Here is a 20,885-nt window from a genome sequence, read left to right as displayed (position 1 = left end):
TTTGTGTAGGAGACAAAGATTAACCTATTTTATTGGTCATTTAATTACAGAAGTCTCCCATTTTCTTTGTACATTCAATCTGTACAAACCATAAAGCAGAAAAAAATTTAAGTTATTGGGGAAACTTTTATATTACTAGTCTAATTCCCAATTGCTTATATCAAACTCCTCACACCCCTATAGATTACCTATATCGGTATTTAGTTTGTATCTTAAGTTTGAATGATTCACAGTCCATTTTTCCTTGCAAAAATTATGCCCAACAGGCAAATGAAGGTTAAAAAAGAGAAAATCAAAATAAATGTTCAGAACGGGGAAAACAAGATTACCAGGCCCTGGGAAAAAAGGAGACACATGCTAACAACAACAACAAAATGCATCAAATTAATCTTCATTTGAAAATGAGACTTTTTTCTTTGGCCTCATTTGTTGTTTAATATGCTATAGATAACCCTCAGCCCAAAATTCAAGATATGGCTATTTCATTATCAAACAAAACTAACTAGTAGGTATAACTTCTGGGAAATAAGTAGGGTACATAAATACAATAAATTCATTTTCTTAACAGTTTTCAAATTAAAGATGAATAACAAATACAGCTTTATGCAAAGTTTCTGCTTTTTCCCAACCTGGCCTAAAAAGGAAAAGAACTGGTGGCATGAACAACTTACTCCTAGCAAGCGAATACAATAAAATCATAATTAACAAAATCTTCAAGCTACCAAAATTTGTGAGAGGAGGAGGATGATATGAAGGCAATAGAAATTACCAAATGGCACTCAAACAAGATCCTGTCAGGGTTTTCAGGTTAGTCAAAAGTAATTCCAGGAACATGGCCTTTGATCAGCATAGCCCCATTAGCTTATGTATCCTCCATGCCTCCAGAGCTGCTTAATAAACTTTTAATAATAAAATGACGACAAAGAACATCAGGTTGTAAATATTTATATTCCTCTCACTCACATACAGTGTTGTATGAGACATTTACTAGTTTTAATATGTATCCATAGGATTAATACTCATACGGAGTATAATGTGGAAAAGTGCAGAACTAAAGAAAATTAAGTCTATTTGAAAAGAAAAGCACACATTTCTTAGGATTTAAAAATATTGCACATAATAAGGGTTGCACAGAAATTACTGGCTGGTTTTACAAACAGAATGAGGTATTAGTCAATCTCTAGATAAAGATGAGTACAAAGAGGAACTACACACACACAAAAACCATAGTAAAACCTAGAGTGCCAACAACTAAGAAAGAAATGTGAAAGATGTATAAGTAGCTATGATTTCAACACTACAAAATTATTTTTAGGCAGGGACCAAACACGTAACAATCTCTTGGCAATATTTCATAAGTTTTCAACTTTTTTCCAGCCCAAAAGACTGTAAGCGATAAAATCTTTTTTTACCCCAATTTTACTGTAGAAAAGTATGGTTCTGTGTTAAATATCAAACCATCCCTTTCTAAAGCTTTCAGTGGCAATTAACCAAGATACTGTTCTCCTTTGCTAAATAACTCAATTACACAGTTTCATGTACATTTAGCAACCCAACTCACAGCTGCTACAGAGCATGCAATTTTACATTAGTAAAGGTTTCACTGCAAAAATCATTCAAGTTCACACAATTTAAGTCTACAATAACTTTTTAAAGTTTAATCTTTAAATATATATCAGGCAAACGCAATCTTTTCTTGGTAATAGAACTGACCACATTAGTGAGCTCAAGGGCAGATAGAGAAAAAGGACTAGGCAGAATTATATCTTTTTTTAAAGAACCTTTCCTAATCAGAGAAATTAATAATTTAGCATTTTGCCTACTAGTTGAATGTTGCTGAATGTGTCAAAAACAACTTAAATATATTTAATAGCTATGTCAAGTTGTTTAAAGTGAAATCATGCACTTGTCAAAATAGTTCACAGAAAATTGTTTTGCATCAAAGATACTGAGGAAGAGTGAACTAGTTGGGTTTAATGAGAACAGAGAAAAAACAAACTACTGTCCTGAACAGTCAGTGTATGTAGTAACCATATTTCCTCTTCGTTGAGTGACAGTCCTGCAGTGCTTGCTAGATCCATGGAATCTATTTTCAGTCTGTACTGTGTGCTGATTGGTGGTGTCAAAACCACTAAAAGAAAACATTTTCTCCATATCTTCAAACATGTCATCAAACAGTCCACCTCCAAAAGAAAACTCCTGGAAATGATGCCTTTGTCTACTGGAACCATCCTGGCGTGTCTGGAAATGATTTTCAAAATGCTTCTTGGACCGAGTGTTTTGGTTTTCACCAAAAAAGCCAAAGTCTTTAAATAAGTCATCAAAATTGAAGTTAAATGATTGCTCAAAAGGACTTCCACTACCTCTTTGTCCTTTACCATTAGCAAAAGCACTATGTCCAAGTGTATCATACTCTTTTCGCCTATTAGCATCTGAAAGTGTTTCATATGCTGAAAGAGACAAAAATACTTTAGTAACTGAAGGAAAAATATTCAAAACTCTTCAAATAAGTGAATTCAACTATTATTTTAGGGAAGAATTTCAAATCACAGTAAACCAAAACATTACAAACATAACCATTAAGTTAAAATGAAGTTATAAAACAAGGCATAGACTTTTTGTTTGATTCACTGCTGTATTGTCAGCAGTTAGCACAATGCCACCTCTAGTAAATACCCAATAAATATTTATTAAATGAATGCTACCATTAGTAAAATAAACATGTGGGCAATAATTACGGAGTTCTTTAATCTTCACATTATTTGTGTGAAACCATTACTTGTATTAAAGAAGTAAATAGTCAAATATACTAATTAATAAGAATTAAGACTTTTTTTCTACTTCCTTAGTAGTCAAAGTAAATGTTTAATTCTAATTCCCTACTCAGTTACCTCTACCCACCAATAATTATTGAATGCTCAGGAGGTGCAATCTGTTTTTGAACTAGTCTAAAGTCAGAACTTGCTTCAATTTTTTCTTTAAAGGCAAATATGGCTTTGAAACATACATCAAATGAAGAAGAAAATAAGGCACTTTAGAGTCTTATTTTAATTTTTTATAATCTATATAGTAAAATACTGTGTTTCATAAATTAGTTAAGAATTAGAGGTAGCTAAAATTCCTTTCGTCACAGAAGCAACAGTGATTTCATAAATAATAGACTGAAATAATAGATTTTTAGCATTTTTTGATCTGTATACCAATAAAATTATGTACTGTCCTTCATACATTCATTTCAGAATCAATTATGTCAGGAGAAAATAATCTCAGAGAATCTATTTATACGTAAATCCCACTCTCCCACCCATCTTCACAAAACCTTCAAATACACACTTCTTAGCTATCATTCTCCTTATTAGTTAATACCCATGAGACCTCAAAGATAGTCATTTATTTACCTTCTGCAATCTCTCTGAATTTTGCTTCAGCATCAGGGCTCTTATTTTTGTCAGGGTGGTACTTCATGGCCAACTTGTGAAAGGCCTTCTTGATTTGGCGCTCTGATGCTGATTTTGGTACACCTAAGATATCATAATAGCTTTTTGAGGCCAGAATTAATTCTGTTATCATTAAGATGCAGATTGCAAAGATGAAAACTGACTGAGGAGTAGCCATTTCTAATATCCTAAAAAAGAAAAGAAAAAAATTTTATTCACGGAGCTAATCTAAGACTTTTTTCTTTTAAAAGAAACCCAATGAATCTTTGGGATATAAGGTAAACCTAATGAAGGATCAAAATGTTACGCATACAGTTTATCTTGTACCTGTTCACGAATTATTTCATTTATACGGGTTTTATAACTCCCAAATTGGCTTAACCTTGTTGAGAGCAAATATTAATAGAATTCAACCAAATTGAGAAAAATATTTTTTGGCTTTGCCTTTCTACTAATACCCTGGCCATACACAGAGAAGACAAACTTTTCAGTAACTGATTTTTATAATATTGAAGACTAATCATAAGCAAGCATTGTTAAAAAAGGGGTGGAGGATTCAAATAATATTTTAAAGGATCCCAATCTCCCTTTAAAGAATTCATATTCTGAGGAGTTAATAAGGTATCTAACTTCCCAGAAAAAAAAAAGGAGGGTATTAACAAGGTAAATAGTTCAGTATGTCTAATTAGCAGTAATCTTCTCTCCCTAAAAAAGCACGAGTTCAGCTGTCATTTCAGCAAGGTGAGCCAAGGACTGCAAATAGAGAACTTAATATCACAATACTGACAATACAGTAGAACGTATTTTTTTTAAAAATATAAGATCTCACATGTTTAACAAAGAACCATGGATAAATACGTTTTGTTTAAAACTCATAATTAATAGAATTTAAGATTTCTGCTAAGGCCACCAGAAAAGTGAACTTTGATAGTTTGTACTCTAGCTAACTTAGATTCTTACTTTCAAACTTCTCAGTTGTTAAAATATTTCTCTTACTTTTAAACCATTAAAGAAGTTTTCACTTAAAATTCTTGACAACGTATGTTTAATGACTCAAGAGTCAAAATGAAGTGATCCTGTTTCTTGAAGACTGTACCACAAGAGTCCTTAATAACAAGTCTGACGAAAGACACTGCGGTTTGTGGAAACTGCCTGCCTTCCCCTCCTGTGGCCTTTTCTGAGAGTAATTAGCAGGTGGATTACTTCTTTCCAGAGAGTTACTCATAGTCACGGGTACCAAAGATCAAGTACAACCTCCCGGTTTAAAGACGACCAACGGAGCGTTTTCTGTGGACGCTGCCTGGACTGCAGGCTGCTCCCTAGCCAAAGGGCGAATCTAAAACTGACAGAGGCACCTTCCCGCTTTGATGAGCGTTACTCCACGGTTTCGAGTAGAACATCTGACCCTTTCTTAGCAAACTAACTTTGGCATTTTACTGACTTCTCATTCCCAAGACAAACCCGCCTGTCAGCAGGCTGGGCCTCCCTCCCCAGCGCCGGCGACTGGCCGGGTTGGACCGTCCAACCTTAACCCAAAGGCGACAGGCACACGCCCTTGCCCTTCCAGGCCCCGCCGCCGGGGCTCCTCGCGGCCCGGGGTCCAGTCCTCGGAGGAGCTGTCCGATGCCCGAGAAAGCCAGCGGCACTACCCAGAGCACAAAACGCACCATCGCTTTGGCTCGGCTATCTCCTTCCTTCCATTCCCTTCAAGAACATGCAGCTCGAAGCCAGTGTGGCGGACACCCAGGCCGAGCAGGCCAACAAAGACAGGCCTGGGCTCCCGGGACGCCCCAAACTCCCCTCCCCACGACCCCGGCTTCATCCCTCACCCGCACCCTCAGGCTGCTCGGGCTTCTCCACAGAGCGGAGGCGCCGGCGATGCTGACGGTCGGCTCGGTTCGGCTGCTCGGGCTCGGCCCCTCACCCCGGCCTCCCGCAGCTGGCGCGCGCCCCACTGCCGCTTACACACCAGCCTCGCGCTCCTGAAACCACCAACGAGTCCCTCAGCCCGCTCCCTTCTGGCGGGCGGCCTCCTCAGGAGCCACCACCTCAGGAGAAGACCTACACGAAACGCTTCCTCATTGGCTCTCACCTCCCCACATGACCCTTGCGCCCTACGCGCACGTGGAAAACTGTTGTTGCCGCTCAGCCTGTGCGTCACTTCTGGCCCCAACCCTGGAAAAGGCGGGGCTGAAGCCCGTAGAGGCGGAAGTGGGTCGAGGGTTGAGCGACTTTTCCCCGGGATGATTCCGGCGCAGGCGCGGTGGATCAGGCGACCTGGACCTGGGGCTCCGCCTCAGCGAGGAGGGCTGTCCTGTGCCCCTTGCTGGCCCCGGTCTCCTGGGGCCTCACCCGAGCAATGCCCCGTTATTGCGCAGCGATTTGCTGTAAGAACCGCCGGGGACGAAACAATAAAGACCAGAAGCCGAGTTTTTACCCGTAAGTTGCCCCAGGAGCAGAAGCGCAAGCCTCGCCTTTGGGCCGCTGTCCTGTGGCCTTTGGGTTTGTGTATCTCCTTCCTGTCTGCTCTAAAAATTAGTGCTCAGCCCTCCAGACGTGGTTGGTCACTGCACAGGAGAAGGGCACGAAGGCTTGAGTTCAGTTTACCTAGCAATGCTGTTCGTGAGCGAGGTCGCCGGGCTGGTGGCGAGGCATAGGGGCCTGTTGGGTGTTAAAAAGAAGTTAAAACAGTTAAGTTTGCGCGGTGCTCTGCTTTGCAGAGCCTTTTCCCCGCCTCTCCTGACCTCATTTCACTGAAACATTAACCACCATTTAAGGTACATGAAACCTGTGAAGTGGAAGTTGATTTACACTCCTATGAGTTAGGTCGCATAAGTATAATATAATCCCACCTTTCTCCTAAGGAAACTGAGGCCCAGAAAGATTAGGTAACCGAACTTGAAAGTTTTGTGTCAGAGCCAGAATTATAAACTGTCGTCTGCTCAGGGCTGTATATAGTCTTCCTTGGTACAGAGAATGGAGTAGGTAAGTGTTATTTTGAATTACTAGAGCCACAAAATATTTCCATGAAGCCATTGAAGTACTGATTTTTATTCAGAAGAAAAGGGAAGCAGTGTTGTATAATAATTAAGAATCCAGGCTCTTAGTAGATTCAAATTCTGGTTGCACTGCTTTATAGCTGAATGCCCTGCAATTATTTAAGCTCTTGGTGCCTCAGATTTCTCGTCTATAAAATGGAGATAGTAGTAGTACTTAATTCACACTTAACGTGCGAAGAGGTAAAATGGCACTTGGAGGTAGTACATGCTTAATATATATAAAAGGCCTATGACAATCAGCATATTTAAAACATTCCACTTTTTTGTATTTAAAAACAATTCATTTAGATCTAACCTGATTGTCTCTTCCTTTCTTCAGATTTTCTCCAGTTATTTGGTGAAGCTCATTTTACTTTAGACCTGAAGCTCTCATTCACTAATGATAAACTAATGAGTATCTTAAGTAATGGAAAAAACCTGGTAACACCAAGTAATTCACACCACCTGGCATTCTTTCCAGGATTGTCACCTCTGAAGCCCTTCCTCAAGATGCAAAGAGATTTTGGGAGGAAAAAATCTAATCTACCTTTAGTTGATAGGGAAATGTTACTATATTAATGTCTCTGGCTCTGAGGTTTCTAGCAAAAGATCATGTTGAACTTGATACAGCCCCATGTTTCCCAGATTTATTTGGCCTTTGATATTGGAGGGGGCATAACCCCAGACTAAAAATTTTTGAAATTTTTGTGGACCTCACAGTTAATGTTTTTAAGAAGGAAAAAAATAATGCTAAGTGAGTTATATGTTTTTTCAAAATGGGAAGTTAGTGAAAGTGGAATTTTTTATTTTTATGGATTTTTAAAATTCCATGTATAATTCACAAAATAAAAATTGATTTAGTTTTAAAAATTCCCCAATAGCACCAAACTTGAAGAGTTGAATTTACCCATATTAACACTACAGCAAGTGATAGTATAAATTTTTATGCATTTGGAAACTCAGTTGATGTATGCATATAATGTCCAGTTTATACTGTGATTAGCTTATGCTTTGTTGAGAATAAGACAGTGAAACAAAATTATCAGTCAAACACTTTAAACCAATATAAAGATAATAAGTTATTCAGGAAATATAGTCTAGATTTCTTAGAGATTTACGTGTTCAAGAATGGAGGAAATCCAGTTACCAAGGATATTCGCAAAGTACATTTTACTAATGATTTGATAACTTAGCATATAGGTGTAATGGAAATAATTGGCAAATATACTTATACATGAATTTATATAAACATTATAAAAGGCATATTCTCATTTTAGATGTAACAAAAGGTCCGCTCTTACCTATGGCTAGCAGAATTCTGGTCCTCTAAAAAAAAAAAGTTATTTTTGCCTTTAGTGCCTTTTCTGGTTATGCCTGTCATACTTAAAACCTAAGTTATTGATATGTATAAGGTTAAAATATTTTCAAAACATGTATTAATACTGTTTCTATGGTGAGAACTTCCAAAGATAGTTCATCTGATTTTTCCATGTAAGAATGTCAGGATTAAAAATTTCTTCTGACAAAGTACCCAAACTCTCACCACAGCATCTTATAAACTTACCAAAACTTAGAAAAATCATGCTAAGTGGTTAGGGGGAAGGAATATACAACAGCTACATTTTATATAGAAACCTTACGTTTTTTACTATTTTTTAAAAACGGGAAATTGTTAATGTAGTATATGTCTTGGACTGCATTCTTGGAAAATTATCAAATGAAATATAAACCACTGTCAACTAGTGTTTAATACACATTAACCCAAACCTATTTAGTAGCAAAAATTTTCTATCAAATTCTGCCATTAGTCCAATTTTGCCTATAAAACATACTGCAATACGTTAGTACCAACTCTAAATCCAGGTTCTTGTCAGTACAGGAACAAAATGTATAGAGAACTGTCTTGCCTTTATCTTTTATATTTTATTTGTTTCATATAAAATATGTGAGTCCATCCTTTTTAACATGTTTAATTCTTTCCTTATATCAGAGTTTCTCTTTTAGAACTTGAATTTTGGAGTTCTCAGTCCATTGGTTATAGAAATCTAGTAATATTAAACTAAATTACATATGAGTAGAATGAGGCTGATGCCAGTAAAGAGAATATTAGTTTTATAAGAATGTTCATTTTTTTCAGCTAAATCATTTGTTTGAAATAACATCTCCTTATTTTAAAAATATTAATATAAGTAATGGCCTAAAGCTCAATACCTTGAATTATAGATAATAAACCATTTGACTTGTATTAGTGTGAAATACCTTGGATAGGAATTTGTAATTACAAAAAGTTCTTTCCTTGTTCTAGGCAAACTATACAACGAAGTAAAAATGGAACATAATTCATAGAAAATAGGAATAGATTTTTATCCTTTATAAGAACACATATATTTTACTTAAAAGCACTGTGAATATGTTCAGCTCTTCCCAGACAAAAGCTTTGACTACATATCTTATTTCTTAGTTCTTTTACTGCAGAGATGATAGTAGTTGTTACGAAGATGCTCTTATTTGGTAGGGATGGATGTGTTGCTCTTATAGCACTTAATGGATAGATTACCTAGATACGTAGGCCAGAAATATGGCAAAACTATGAAAATATAGCAAAATTTTCTGTCTTTTTTTAATTTCAGATTTCCTCTGCATGACAAAGAAAGACTTGAAAAGTGGTTAAAGAATATGAAACGAGATTCATGGGTTCCCAGTAAATACCAGTTCCTGTGTAGTGACCATTTTACTCCTGACTCTCTTGACATCAGATGGGGTATTCGGTATTTAAAACAAACTGCAATTCCAACAATATTTTCTTTGCCTGAAGACAATCAGGTATTGGGGGTAGGGGAGATGGGTAATGCTGAGCAGGGTGGCAGGTGATCAGGTGAAGAGAGTGAAAGGGAAAGGTAACTTGGGAAAACATATATGAGAAAAAGGAACACTAATTTGTGCTTTTACTAAAGGTGTGATAACTTTTTAAAAAATTTAAATGGTCATGAAGCACAGCTCAAGAGAAGCAAAAGATAGATACATTATTATTAAGTTATTAACATAAGTTAATAAATTTTTTACTGGTCTTTTGAATGACCTGAAATGTTTGTCATATATCAAATGGGTTTAATGCTTTTTTAAAAACACTCTAAGGTATATTTATTATATACTTAGAACATTTTTTAAATTGAATAAATTTTCTTGGCCAGTATACTGCTCCAAGTTGTAGTCAGCACTAACTAATAAGAGAATGCCTGTAAAGGCTATCTTTTTCAGAATTTGAAAATATTATTTTCTAGGGAAAAGATCCTTCCAAAAAAAAACCCCAGAAGAAAAAATTGGAAAATGAGAAAGAAGTATGCCTAAAAGTCAAGTCAGAAGAATCATTTGCATTAAATGAGGCAAATAAAAATGTAGTTAACACAGATATGCCCCCTGAACATGCAGAATTACTTGATTCATCTGCTTTGTTGAAGCCACAAGCTCCAAAAACAGGAATTATACAAAATAACATGTTAACTCTTAATCTAGTTAAACAAGATACGGGAAAACCAGAATCTACCTTGAAAACATCAGTTAACCAAGATATAGGTATAGGTGGTTTTCACACATCTTTTGAGAATCTAAATTCTACAACTATTACTTTGACAACTTCAAATTCAGAAGGTGTTCATCAGTCTTTGGAAACCCAGGAAGTGCTTGAAATAACTACCAATCATCTTGCTAATCCAAGCTTAACCAATAATTCCGTGGAAATTAAGTCAGCACAAGAAAAGCCATTCTTATTCAGCACAATTAATCAAACAGTTGAAGAATTAAACACAAATAAAGAATCTATTATTGCCATTTTTGTACCTGCAGAAAATTCTAAACCTGCAGTTAATTCTTTTATATCTGCCCAAAAAGAAACCATGGAAATGGAGGACACAGACATTGAAGACTCTTTATATAAGGATGTAGACTATGGGACAGAAGTTTTACAAATTGAACATTCTTACTGCAGACAAGATGTAAATAAGGAACATCTTTGGCAGAAAGTCTCTAAGCTACATTCAAAGATAACTCTTCTTGAGCTACAAGAGCAGCAAACTCTAGGAAGATTGAAGTCTTTGGAAGCTCTTGTAAGGCAGCTAAAGCAGGAAAACTGGCTATCTGAAGAAAATGTCAAGATTATAGAAAATCATTTTACAACATATGAAGTCACTATGATATAGGGTAAAGAAGTTTTAAAGCTGTGACTGTTAAGCTTTTCCCAGCCAAACCAAATTATATGTAAAGTGAACTTTTTCCTGTATAAAGATTGCATCTTAATGAACCTATGAGAGTTGTTTAATGTTATGAACTGCATCCTGTTCTTGTAATGCTCATTTTTTAGAAAAACCAGACAATTGTTGGACTGAAGAGAAAAAGTTTTATTACTTGATAATTTTCCAAATTAAAGTATGGCAAAAAAATGATAGTCATAACATGAGAGAACAAAGATACGGTCAAAAGAGCCTGGAATAGAAGTCAAGTTCAGGAATCAGTCCTGGTTTTCCCACTGGTGTATATGACCTGAGCAAGTTACTTATCAAGATTGAGCCTCAGTCCCTAATCTGTAAAATAAGAGAATTTACTAGATCTGTAATAGTCTGTTTCTTTATAGTTCGATTTTCTATTAAGATATTTTATTAGAACCAGTTTGCTATAAGATAATATATACATACATAATACTGGAAGTTGGCTAGAATTTGATAATATTAATTGAGTTATCCTCAATATTTATTGGATTCTGTGGTGTTTGATTTTTTGGCTATGGTTATATATCTGTAATATAAAGTAAAATACACTTTTTGTTCTAGTTAAACTAAAATAAAGAGTCACCCATTAGCCCAGTTCTTAGGAGGGGTACTTCAAACTTGAAAAAGTATGTATTTCAGTACCTTATATGTGGCTAACTATCATAATACATGGTCATTTCAGCTTCTTAACATCCTGTATTTATACAGTTATATTTGTAAACCAAAAATTTTAGTGAGGTTAATTTTAAATATATGTAAGTATATTTTAGAAATCATAGTTTATTTCTTAACAGGTGTAGCTTTTGAAGTGTGTGCTTGTGTCATTTTTAAATTTCAGAATAATAGAGGAATACTGTATTATTCCAGAACTGTGAGAAAATAAGTTTCTGTTGTTTAAGCTACCCAGTCCATGTTATTTTATAATGGCAGCCTGTGCTGACTAAAACGTCCCTATAATCCAAAACAATGAAATATCATACAATAGTTAAAATCTACATGCATCAAAATAAGTGTCAAAACCATATGTACACATATATATTTTATTAAAATTTATAAGCAAGAAATTATAAATGGTGGTGACCCTAGAGAGATAAAGGTTTTCTCTTAGGAAAGAGAAGTGATGGTGATACAAATAAAAATACTGATTATGTCTACAGGAATTTAAGAAAAATGTAAACGTGAAGACATTGTGTTAATACAAATTTGAAAAATAGATATATTTTCTTAAAATTGGCAGTATCTTTAAATACATTACTGCCTGTGGTGGTGAGCGAGGTCTTGTCGGTCTGATTCTTAGTTTTATCATCTGTGAAATGGAAAATACTATTTTCTATCTAAAAGGATGATTTTTAGAATTCTGTAAGGTAACAAACATCTTTCTGGCCCTGGAAAATAGGAGGTGCTCAATAAATATTAGTTGACTCTGAATAGCAAGTATTTCATACTATACCAATTGTTTTGTAAATGCATGATGATTATTTTTGGCCATATTTCACATAGTTTCTTCAGTCTAATAAAATTAATTGATAGTATATGAAAGTGTGTTGGCTTATTATGAAAAATTAGAAGTGTCTTTATTAGATGACCATAGAGAAAAATACTTAAAATTTTTGCATAAATTATGTGCAGATAATTGGTAGAGTCAATACAATGTCATTTTTAAGTATCCCCATGTTGCATTTTGCTAACACTTAATTTAAAATAAATAATACAGATTAGCCCTGAGCCACAGGAAAGTAATGATGTGTTTCCAGTTTTAACAGTGTACATGATAATTTTTGTTTATAGATTCCTCAGGAATAATTTAAATTAGCTATATTTCTTTAAACTTAATAAATTGTAAGTATACAAGTTGAGTGTCTTTTATCCAAAAACCCAAAATCCAAAATTTTGAGTACCTGCATGATGCACAAGGGAAATGGTCCTGGGAACATTTCAGATTTTGGATTTTTGAACTTAGGGTGCTCAGCCATTAAGTGTGATGCAAAAATTCCAAAATCTGAAAAACAACTTTCTCTATTCACCTTAATCCTTACCATCATAATCATTCTGTAAAACTTTCAACAACATTGCTCTTTCCTTTATTGTCCTCACTTCCCTAAACTCCATTCCTGAACTCTCATATTTTTGCCTTTTCTATTCCTACATCAGAAAAACAAGCTGGAGAAATCACACAGTTGGACAGACTTGATTATAAATTCATGACCACAAACCTCAGATAGGCCTAACAATGTTACTGTATTTCTCTAGTAAGTTCATAATTTCACTCAAATTCTTCCTCACAGTCCTCCCTTCCTCTCCAACCCAACCCCTTGCTATGAACTGAATTGTGTTTCCCCCAAATTTATACATTGAAACCCGGACCCCCAATATGACTATTTGGAGATGGGAGCCTTTAAGGAAATGTAGCTAAAGTTCAGTGAGGTCATTAGGGTGGGTCCCTGCTATGAAAAGATTGTCTTTATAAGAAATACCAGAGAGATGCTCTCTCCACCATGTGAGGACACAGCAAGAAGGTGGCCATCTGCAAGCCAGGAAGAGAGCTCCCCCCCAGCACCCGACCATGCTGGCACCCTGATCTCAGACTTCTGGCCTCCAGAACTGTGAGAAAATAAGTTTCTGTTGTTTAAGCTACCCAGTCTGTGGCATTTTGTAATGGCCGCCTGTGCTGACTAAAACATCCCTATAATCGAAAACAGTGAAATATACTATAGTTATAATGCTCTGCATGTATCAAAATGAATACCAAAATAATATGCAAAAAGGTAAGTTGCCAAAGGTTTGATAGGATACTACTTAAAATCCTAAAATGCAAAAATAATGTTATGTTGCTTATATATATGTGTGTATATATATTCCTGTATAGTTTAAAAGCACACTGACTTCATGATAATGATTACCTCTGGGGAGGCAAGAAGGAGTTATGGTGGAGAGATTTTATGTTTCATTTATTAAAAAAGAAAAGGGAGTTGAGTAAGGTTAAAATGTTAATATCTAAACTAAGTGGTAGGTACTTTATTCTATAAAATGTTCCAAAGCTAAAAACAAAAAAACTACATGTTTTAGTTAAAATAACAGAATGATGTGTTAGCCTTTTTATGAAGTTAAGGTCATCTGTGCTTACACTTCATTCTAATAGTTTGTTATGATTGTAGTTTTCTGTTTTAAGACCATTTGAGAGAAAGAGGTGGGTAGAGGGAGATTACAGTGAAAAAGTCGATGATTCAAAATCAGTAAACATATTTGAAGTTAGTCACTGTGACAGAATAATGGTCCCTTACCAAGGATTTCCACAACCAGATCTACAGAACCTATGAATGTTACCTTATATGGCAAAAGGTACTCTGCAGATGTAATTAAGGTTACAAACCTTGAGATGGGAAAATTATCCTAGATGATGTGGGTGTGCCCCAGCTAATCACATTAGTCCTTAAAAATGGAGAATCTTTTCCAGATGGAGTCAGAGAGATGCCACATGAGGACTCAACCCACTTTGCTAACTTTGAAGATGAAGGAAGGAGACCACAAGCCTAAGAGCATAGCATTCTCTAGAAGCTGGAAACAGGTCTCAGTTTATAGCTAATAAAAAATGATGACCTCAGTCTTACAACCACAAGGAGCTGAACTTTGCCAACATTCTGAATAAGCAGGAAACATTCTCCCCTAGAGCCTCTAGAAAGGAACACAGTTTTCCAATACCTTGATTTTAGGCTAGTAAGACCCTAACCCAACTTCTAACCTACAGAACAATAAGATAATAAGCTTGTGTTTTTTTAAGCTACTAAGCTTGTAGTAATTGCTAAGGGCAGCAATATTAAAGTAATACAAGTACTTAATCTGTTTGAGATTCAGCTTTTATTCCCCTCAAGTTTCTTTCCCCAACACGTTGAAAGAGTACTTTGTACATTCGCCTGTTGCTTAATTTGCTGAACATATAGCTTTCTCACTGAAACACAATTAATGCTTTATTCAGAGGTAATATTTCGTATCATATATGTAAAAGTGTTCTGCAAACTAAAAGGCTATAGAAATGTCAACTATTAACATTATTTGATTTCTCTTTGTAATGACTAAAAACCAGAAATTATTTTTAGATTTCTAGATTCATTCATTAAGGCCTAATGTATGCAGAATACAAGATTTATTGCTGCCCTAATCAGAATGAAAAAAAGTGTAGCCATTTCGAAGTTTACTTCTGTGGAAACCATAATCATGATCCATGTAAGGCAATTGGCTGTTGAAATTCAATTCTTGTCACCTGAGATAAAATAAGCCACAGATTTGCTCCTAAAACCATGTATTCTAAAATTGAAAGATTTCCTAGGCTATGGAGTAAGAAAGTCTTTAGAAATTTGTAAACCTAAAAATTACAGTGAATATTCCTCAAAATCTGTATGGAAGAAAGTAAGGGTAGATGAGAAGGATGAAAGGGGGAAAGACGGCATGAAGGGAGAGAGGGAGGAGAAAGAGTGGATGACTGGATAGATAGGTACATGGATAGATGGATGTATAGTTATAGGGAATTTACACTTCACTCTGACAACTGCTTTCCTAGACAGTAGCCAGAGCTCAAGGCTGTGAAGGAGAAATCAGGTGAGGATTCTTCTACAGTCCCTCAACCTCCAGGAGTATAACAGGAAATCCTTCCTGTGAACTGAAATTCTGGATTCCTCACCCCCATCTCAGTAAACAAGAGATCTTCATTACTGAAGGACCCTCATCAGATACAGGATGTCAAGAACCAAGTCAGTGTTTGAATCTGCCCATCACCAACTCCACATTTTTGGCAATAAAAAAGGTAATACTATGGAATGTTCTCCCCTTATGTAGATTGTTTCCACCAGCAGATGAATTCATTCTCATTATTGCCATGGCACATGACTGAAGCAACTCTGTTAGTGTTGGAGAGGATTTGGGTTAGGGCTCTTTTGGTTCCAAGGAACAGAAATCAATCCAGCTCAAGAAAGGGTATAGGGAAGGGCAGAATTGAAAGGCTCGAACAAGTGTCTCACAGGAATCCAAAGTGAAGAGTTGCAGCCAGTTGTGCCCCACGGAGGCTTCCTCATAGCAACTGCCCCCTGAATGACATCTGTTCCATTCTTTCCCCTGGCCAAACCCTATAATCTCAGTTTACAAACAGAACCGTAGGTTTTCTCTACATCATAAACCTTCAGCTTTGAGTCTCACTATTATTAGGTCATTAAATATGAAATGCCTGATTTTGAATCAGAACTGTAGTTTATTATGATGTCAAACAAGCAGTACAAGTATGCACCTAAACTATTCACACAGTTTTGCCATCTTAACAGTAGCTTGTTTATGCCAGCAGCAAAGGAGCCTGGAGAGCGAGTGGCAATGAAATCACAAGAGTTGTTTTCCACAGCTTGTTGAGAATTGAATAGTTTTGCTTGCAAGAAGTGGTCCAAAATTTAAAAGAAGTGGTAGTCAGTTAGTGCAAGGTCTGGTGAATAGGGTGGATGGCAGAGTTTCCAAGTCCAGCCCCTGTAGTTTCAGCAGCATTGTTTGTGCAACATGTGGTCTAGCATTGTCTTGCAAGAGAATTGGCCTGTCTCTATTGACCAATCTCAGCTGCTGCATCACATGCATCCTCATTATTTTATCCAGTTGGTTGCAGTACACATCTGCTGTAATGGATTGAGCAGGTTTCATGAAGCTGTAGTGGATAATACAAGCGCTGGATGACCAAACAGACACCATTAGCTTTTTCTGATGAATATTTCATTTTAGACTGTGTTTCGGCACTTCATCTTTATCCAACCATTGTGCTACACGCTTGTAATTGTCAAAAAGAATCTGTTTTTCATCACACGTAATAATACAGTATTAATAGAGATGGTTTACCTTTATGTTGTGACAGCAAAGAAAGGCAAGCTTCAAGAGGATGTCTCTTCTGACATTCATTTAATTTGTGTGGAATCCATCTATCCAGCTAATTTACCTTGATGATTTGTTTCAAATGGTCCAATATTATTGGATTAGTAATGTCAAACCTTGCTGTAATTCAAGCTTGCTTCCACTAGAGCTTTCAGTTCATCATTATCCACCTTGGTCTCAGGTCACCCACATGGCTCATTTTCAAGGTTAAAATCACCAGAATGGAACTTCTCAAACCATATGTGTTCTTTAGTCATATCCTTCCCAAATACTTCATTAATATTTTGAGCTGTCTGCACTGCATTGGTTCCATGACAGAACTCATACTTGAAAATAACACAAATTTTTTACTTATCCATGGTTTCACAAAAATTGCTTTACAAAAACATGTGAAAGATAATCACAAGCCAAAATGTGCATTTGAAAGACTGAGGATGTACCGTCACAATAAAAATAAAATAAGTGTCAAAGTGAAATGTCAGAGATATCAACTATCAAACTTAATACGTAAGGAAATCGGACATTTCATATTTGATAACCTTAATACAGTCATTCAGTTTTTCAATTCCAAATTCCCAAGAAAGGAATCCAGTCGACCCAGCTTGCATTTTTAAGCCAGTGGGACTCCATTAAACCTATGAATTGGTGTCCTTTGAGTCAAGTCTCATAAGCTGCAATTGCATCTGGTGAATAGGGTAGGGAAGAGTCACATGGTACAGAACAGAGCCCATATAACTTAGTAAAGCTTTGAGAAGGAGCAGTTTCCCTTTGAAAAAGAGGCTGTAGGTGCTCAGGCAGGTAACTGACTTCTTTAGTTTTATGCAGCAGTAAAATGTGAACTACCTGAGAATGACATTTTGTGTACCATTCTTCCCTTTGCAAGCAAGTTCTAGTTTCATGCCTTTCTTTGAGCTTGTAACAGCCCACTAAACCACTTCCCTATTTCCAGAGAAAGTGAAGAACCAGGCAGTACTGGAAAGGATAACATATAATCTTACAAGAATGAGAGTGGGTTTAAAGCTAATATGAACTGAAACTAAATAGTTTTAAAGCTATTCTCTTCCCCAATTTTGAAATAAAAACCTGAGGATATTAATAGGAAACTATACATATTTAATATTTTAATAAAAGAAGCTCTAAAATAGTAATCTCACTTCATTTACAATCTATTTCAGAGAAACCTTAAGGACAAAGAACAATCCATCACTAGTTTGTTACCAACACATCAGTAGTTCTGTTCTAAGGTTCCAAGGTTCAGGTTTTTAATAGTGTCTCTGTAGCATATATACAGTTATGCAATGTCTAATTAAATATGGTAACCCTTTGTTCTGCCTCATTTGAGAATTTATTCACTAATTCTCTCTCTCCATAAATCCTATGCCTTCTAGATAATAGGAAAAAAACATTTTCTTGTATTTTCCTGCTAGAAAGAAGTCATCTTCTATTCCTTTTCAGACTCCCATTCTGTTTTTGACTCCCTCTACCTCCCTGGACCCTTATACCAAAGGCCTCCAGGCAACTCTGGATCCCAGAGCCTTTGGCAGTGATGGTGACTCTATCACATGTATCTGTGTTATTACTTTTATTAAATAGTGTTAGCTTGTCCATCCACGACTGTGTATATCTGTGTTTTTTTTCCCTCTTCAAGCATTGTGATACAGCATTACTTTTTTTTCCAGCATTGTATATATTTCAAAAGGACTTGATTTCATACATTCAGGTAACGGTAACATGATGAATATTTCACTGTAGAAACGAACTGACAAATTCTTAAATATATGAAAGGTAATTTCAATGTTCTTACAGATGTCTTTTAAACTAGCTACTTAAATTTTTATCTTAAATAATTTAACATAAATGAGCAAAATATCTTATGTTGGATGAAGTCTTAGCATGTTAGTTTTTATGAATTTTTTAGCTTCATTGCCTAGGACAATTCCTAGTACAAAACAGCTCCATAAATATTTTTCAGGTGAACAGCATCACCTACTAAACCATATTTCAGGAACTGTTTTGCTGGGTCTAATTCTGGCTCCACATTGAGACAGTCAGCATATAAATTAACCAATTTGCAGCTTCATGAGTGTATCATTGTCCCATTTTTCAGGCAGCTCTTAAATTATTGAGTTATAGTGTAAATACTGCTATTTTAAATCTCTCCTGGCAGGTTATAACCAGTACCTAGTAAAGGTGAAGTAGCATTCCCTCCAGAAATGGTAGACTATGGGAGACCTCCAAGGATCATCGAATCCCCTAAAATTTAATGCAAAATTTTGTGTGCATAGACATTTTTTGGGTATGATGAGAAAACAGCATCACTTCTGTGGTATTACTGCCAACAATAAGTAATCTTAATCTAATCATGAAACAAAAACTAAACAGAGGGACAGACTACAAAAAACTTACTTTGCATCAAATTTCTGGAAGACAAGGAAAGACTGATAAGCTATTCTAGAGTGAAAGAAACTAAAGACAAATGACAGTTAAATGAGATCTGAGGATTAGATGGTAGTTATGAATCAACATTAATTTTCTGATTTTGAAGGTTGTATTATGGTTATGTAGTAAAATGTCCTTATTTGTAAGAAATTCACACTATAATATTAGAAAGGCATCAGGTCAGCTTATCCTCAAATGGTTGAGGAAACAGAAGGTATTTATATTCTATGAGAATTTTTTTCTATAAGCTTGAAATTATTTCAAAATAAAAAAACAACCACCTCCAATTTTCTCACATTAGTAATTCTAATTCATGATTCTCATGAACACTTCTCTCTCCTTGGCTTCTATTGGATGCCAGGTATTCACCCTTCTAGGCTGAGTGGATGGAAGATCTTAACTTGCTTTCTTTCCTCTAGGTTGTTTCTTTTTTTTTTTTTTTTTCCCAATATAGGTTTTGACCATCATAAATCATACAATAGAGAAATATTTCATGACACTATCCAAAGTTCAGAAGAATAAAACTTTTTGAGAGCTAATTCAAGGCAAGGGAAGACCTAAGTAAGGTAACTGACTAATTTCTGATACACTCAGTCTTTTCAGAATTTCAAAATTTGGAAAGTTTCCTGGACCTCTGTATTAAAGGCTTTCAAATGTTGTGCTCATGGGAAAGCATTAAAACAAACAAAAGGAATAGATCACCTAAATCCTAGTGCTCTACAAAAACAACTGTATACTCTAAAAATTACCTCATAAGAATCTACTTAATTCAGGTTCAAAAATTAGTTGCAGCAAACCATTATTGAAATAAAGTTACTAAAGTATATAAATGTAAACTAAGTAGATATGCCAGAAAATATTTGCTTTCAGAATTATCTATACTCATGTAGCTAAAGAGATATATTTTAATAATGATCTTCCCAGCCAACCTGTCAAGAAAAAAAAGAGTTATTATGAAATGTTCCTTTTAGTTAAGGGGGGAAAAGCTACTATTATAACTTTCTTTCCTTATGGATAAATTAAGGTGAAAACAAGTGGTAGCTCTGAAAAGCAGATACAATTTGCCACTCTGGGCTGCCATCTAGTGTTAAAATAAAGAATATGTTAGCCCTTTTCCTTTTTTTCTTTTGTAAAGTTTTACATTTAGAGTATGGCAATATTTTCAGTATGGCAGAAGTTAGAAGCTACTACTACAACGAAGCGAATTTTAGAATTTTTAATATTTGTGGCTTTTTTCTGAGATTTGCTCAGGAAACAATCACTGTTAAAATATACCATCTGGAATCACTATATAATATTCTTTTTAACACACTAATAAATATAAATATTAAACCACTAAATTTATTTGAACCTCAGACAATCTTTATACCTATAGCTATATCATCTATCTATTTATATGTACCTATATCTAGATCTATATATAGTCTATCTATATCATCTCTATTGCCAGAAGCTATAGCCTGGCCTTGTTTTACAGCTTTCTTTAAAGAGAGGTCTTTCAAACAATTCAAAATGAAGTGAAAAATATTACAAGTCAAGGGTTTATTAGAGATTTTTACATTTTTATTTTCTCTCTCCCACAGCAGCTAGCTGTGTCCACCACACTGAGAGAACCCTCCTGCTTGGATCATTATTGTTTGATATTATAGCAGTGGCATCCATAACAATGTTCTGCCCCCTCTGACTACATAGTAATTCTGTTCAGCTGTGTTGCTGCCGTTGTTGGGATATGCTACATTAATACTAGATCAGGCAGGTATGGTGCAAGCAGATGTGTTTTCTGTTAACATTCTTTTTAAACATTTTTTACAGTT

At 35.5% G+C, this 20,885-nt stretch overlaps 2 protein-coding genes across 5 annotated transcripts; one reads left to right on the top strand and one right to left on the bottom strand.

Annotated features, from left to right (window-relative positions):
- Positions 1-465: 465 nt before the first annotated feature.
- DNAJB9 (DnaJ heat shock protein family (Hsp40) member B9) lies at positions 466-5,503 on the bottom strand. Of its 3 annotated transcripts, none has more exons than XM_069461557.1 (3): positions 5,267-5,503; positions 3,399-3,625; positions 466-2,450 (listed from the first exon to the last, which is right to left on the bottom strand). In XM_069461557.1, the coding sequence occupies exons 2-3, from the start codon at positions 3,613-3,615 to the stop codon at positions 1,999-2,001; spliced, it is 669 nt and encodes a 222-aa protein (XP_069317658.1). In that variant the 5' UTR covers positions 3,616-3,625; positions 5,267-5,503; the 3' UTR covers positions 466-1,998. The 3 variants fall into 3 exon arrangements, with proteins under 3 accessions (XP_069317658.1, XP_069317659.1, XP_069317660.1); XM_069461558.1 differs by having other exon boundaries at positions 5,273-5,503; XM_069461559.1 differs by having other exon boundaries at positions 5,407-5,503.
- Positions 5,504-5,759: 256 nt separating this feature from the next.
- Positions 5,760-10,987, top strand: THAP5 (THAP domain containing 5). Of its 2 annotated transcripts, none has more exons than XM_069462063.1 (3): positions 5,760-5,876; positions 9,106-9,298; positions 9,757-10,987. In XM_069462063.1, the coding sequence occupies exons 1-3, from the start codon at positions 5,797-5,799 to the stop codon at positions 10,669-10,671; spliced, it is 1,188 nt and encodes a 395-aa protein (XP_069318164.1). In that variant the 5' UTR covers positions 5,760-5,796; the 3' UTR covers positions 10,672-10,987. The 2 variants fall into 2 exon arrangements, with proteins under 2 accessions (XP_069318164.1, XP_069318165.1); XM_069462064.1 differs by having other exon boundaries at positions 5,819-6,214.
- Positions 10,988-20,885: the final 9,898 nt, after the last annotated feature.

This window comes from Eulemur rufifrons, chromosome 29 (assembly GCF_041146395.1).
Source record: "Eulemur rufifrons isolate Redbay chromosome 29, OSU_ERuf_1, whole genome shotgun sequence".
Classification (NCBI taxonomy): Eukaryota; Metazoa; Chordata; class Mammalia; order Primates; family Lemuridae; genus Eulemur; species Eulemur rufifrons.
This window is presented reverse-complemented; position numbering and strand designations above follow the sequence as displayed.

Coding starts and splice junctions, on each gene's coding strand:
- THAP5 (XM_069462063.1), top strand. CDS start 5,797: ATGCCCCGTTATTGCGCAGCGATTTGCTGTAAGAACCGCCGGGGACGA. Junction 5,877..9,105: donor CAGAAGCCGAGTTTTTACCC/GTAAGTTGCCCC, acceptor TTTTAATTTCAG/ATTTCCTCTGCATGACAAAG. Junction 9,299..9,756: donor CTTTGCCTGAAGACAATCAG/GTATTGGGGGTA, acceptor ATTATTTTCTAG/GGAAAAGATCCTTCCAAAAA.
- DNAJB9 (XM_069461557.1), bottom strand. CDS start 3,615: ATGGCTACTCCTCAGTCAGTTTTCATCTTTGCAATCTGCATCTTAATG. Junction 2,451..3,398: donor ATTCAGAGAGATTGCAGAAG/GTAAATAAATGA, acceptor TGTCTCTTTCAG/CATATGAAACACTTTCAGAT.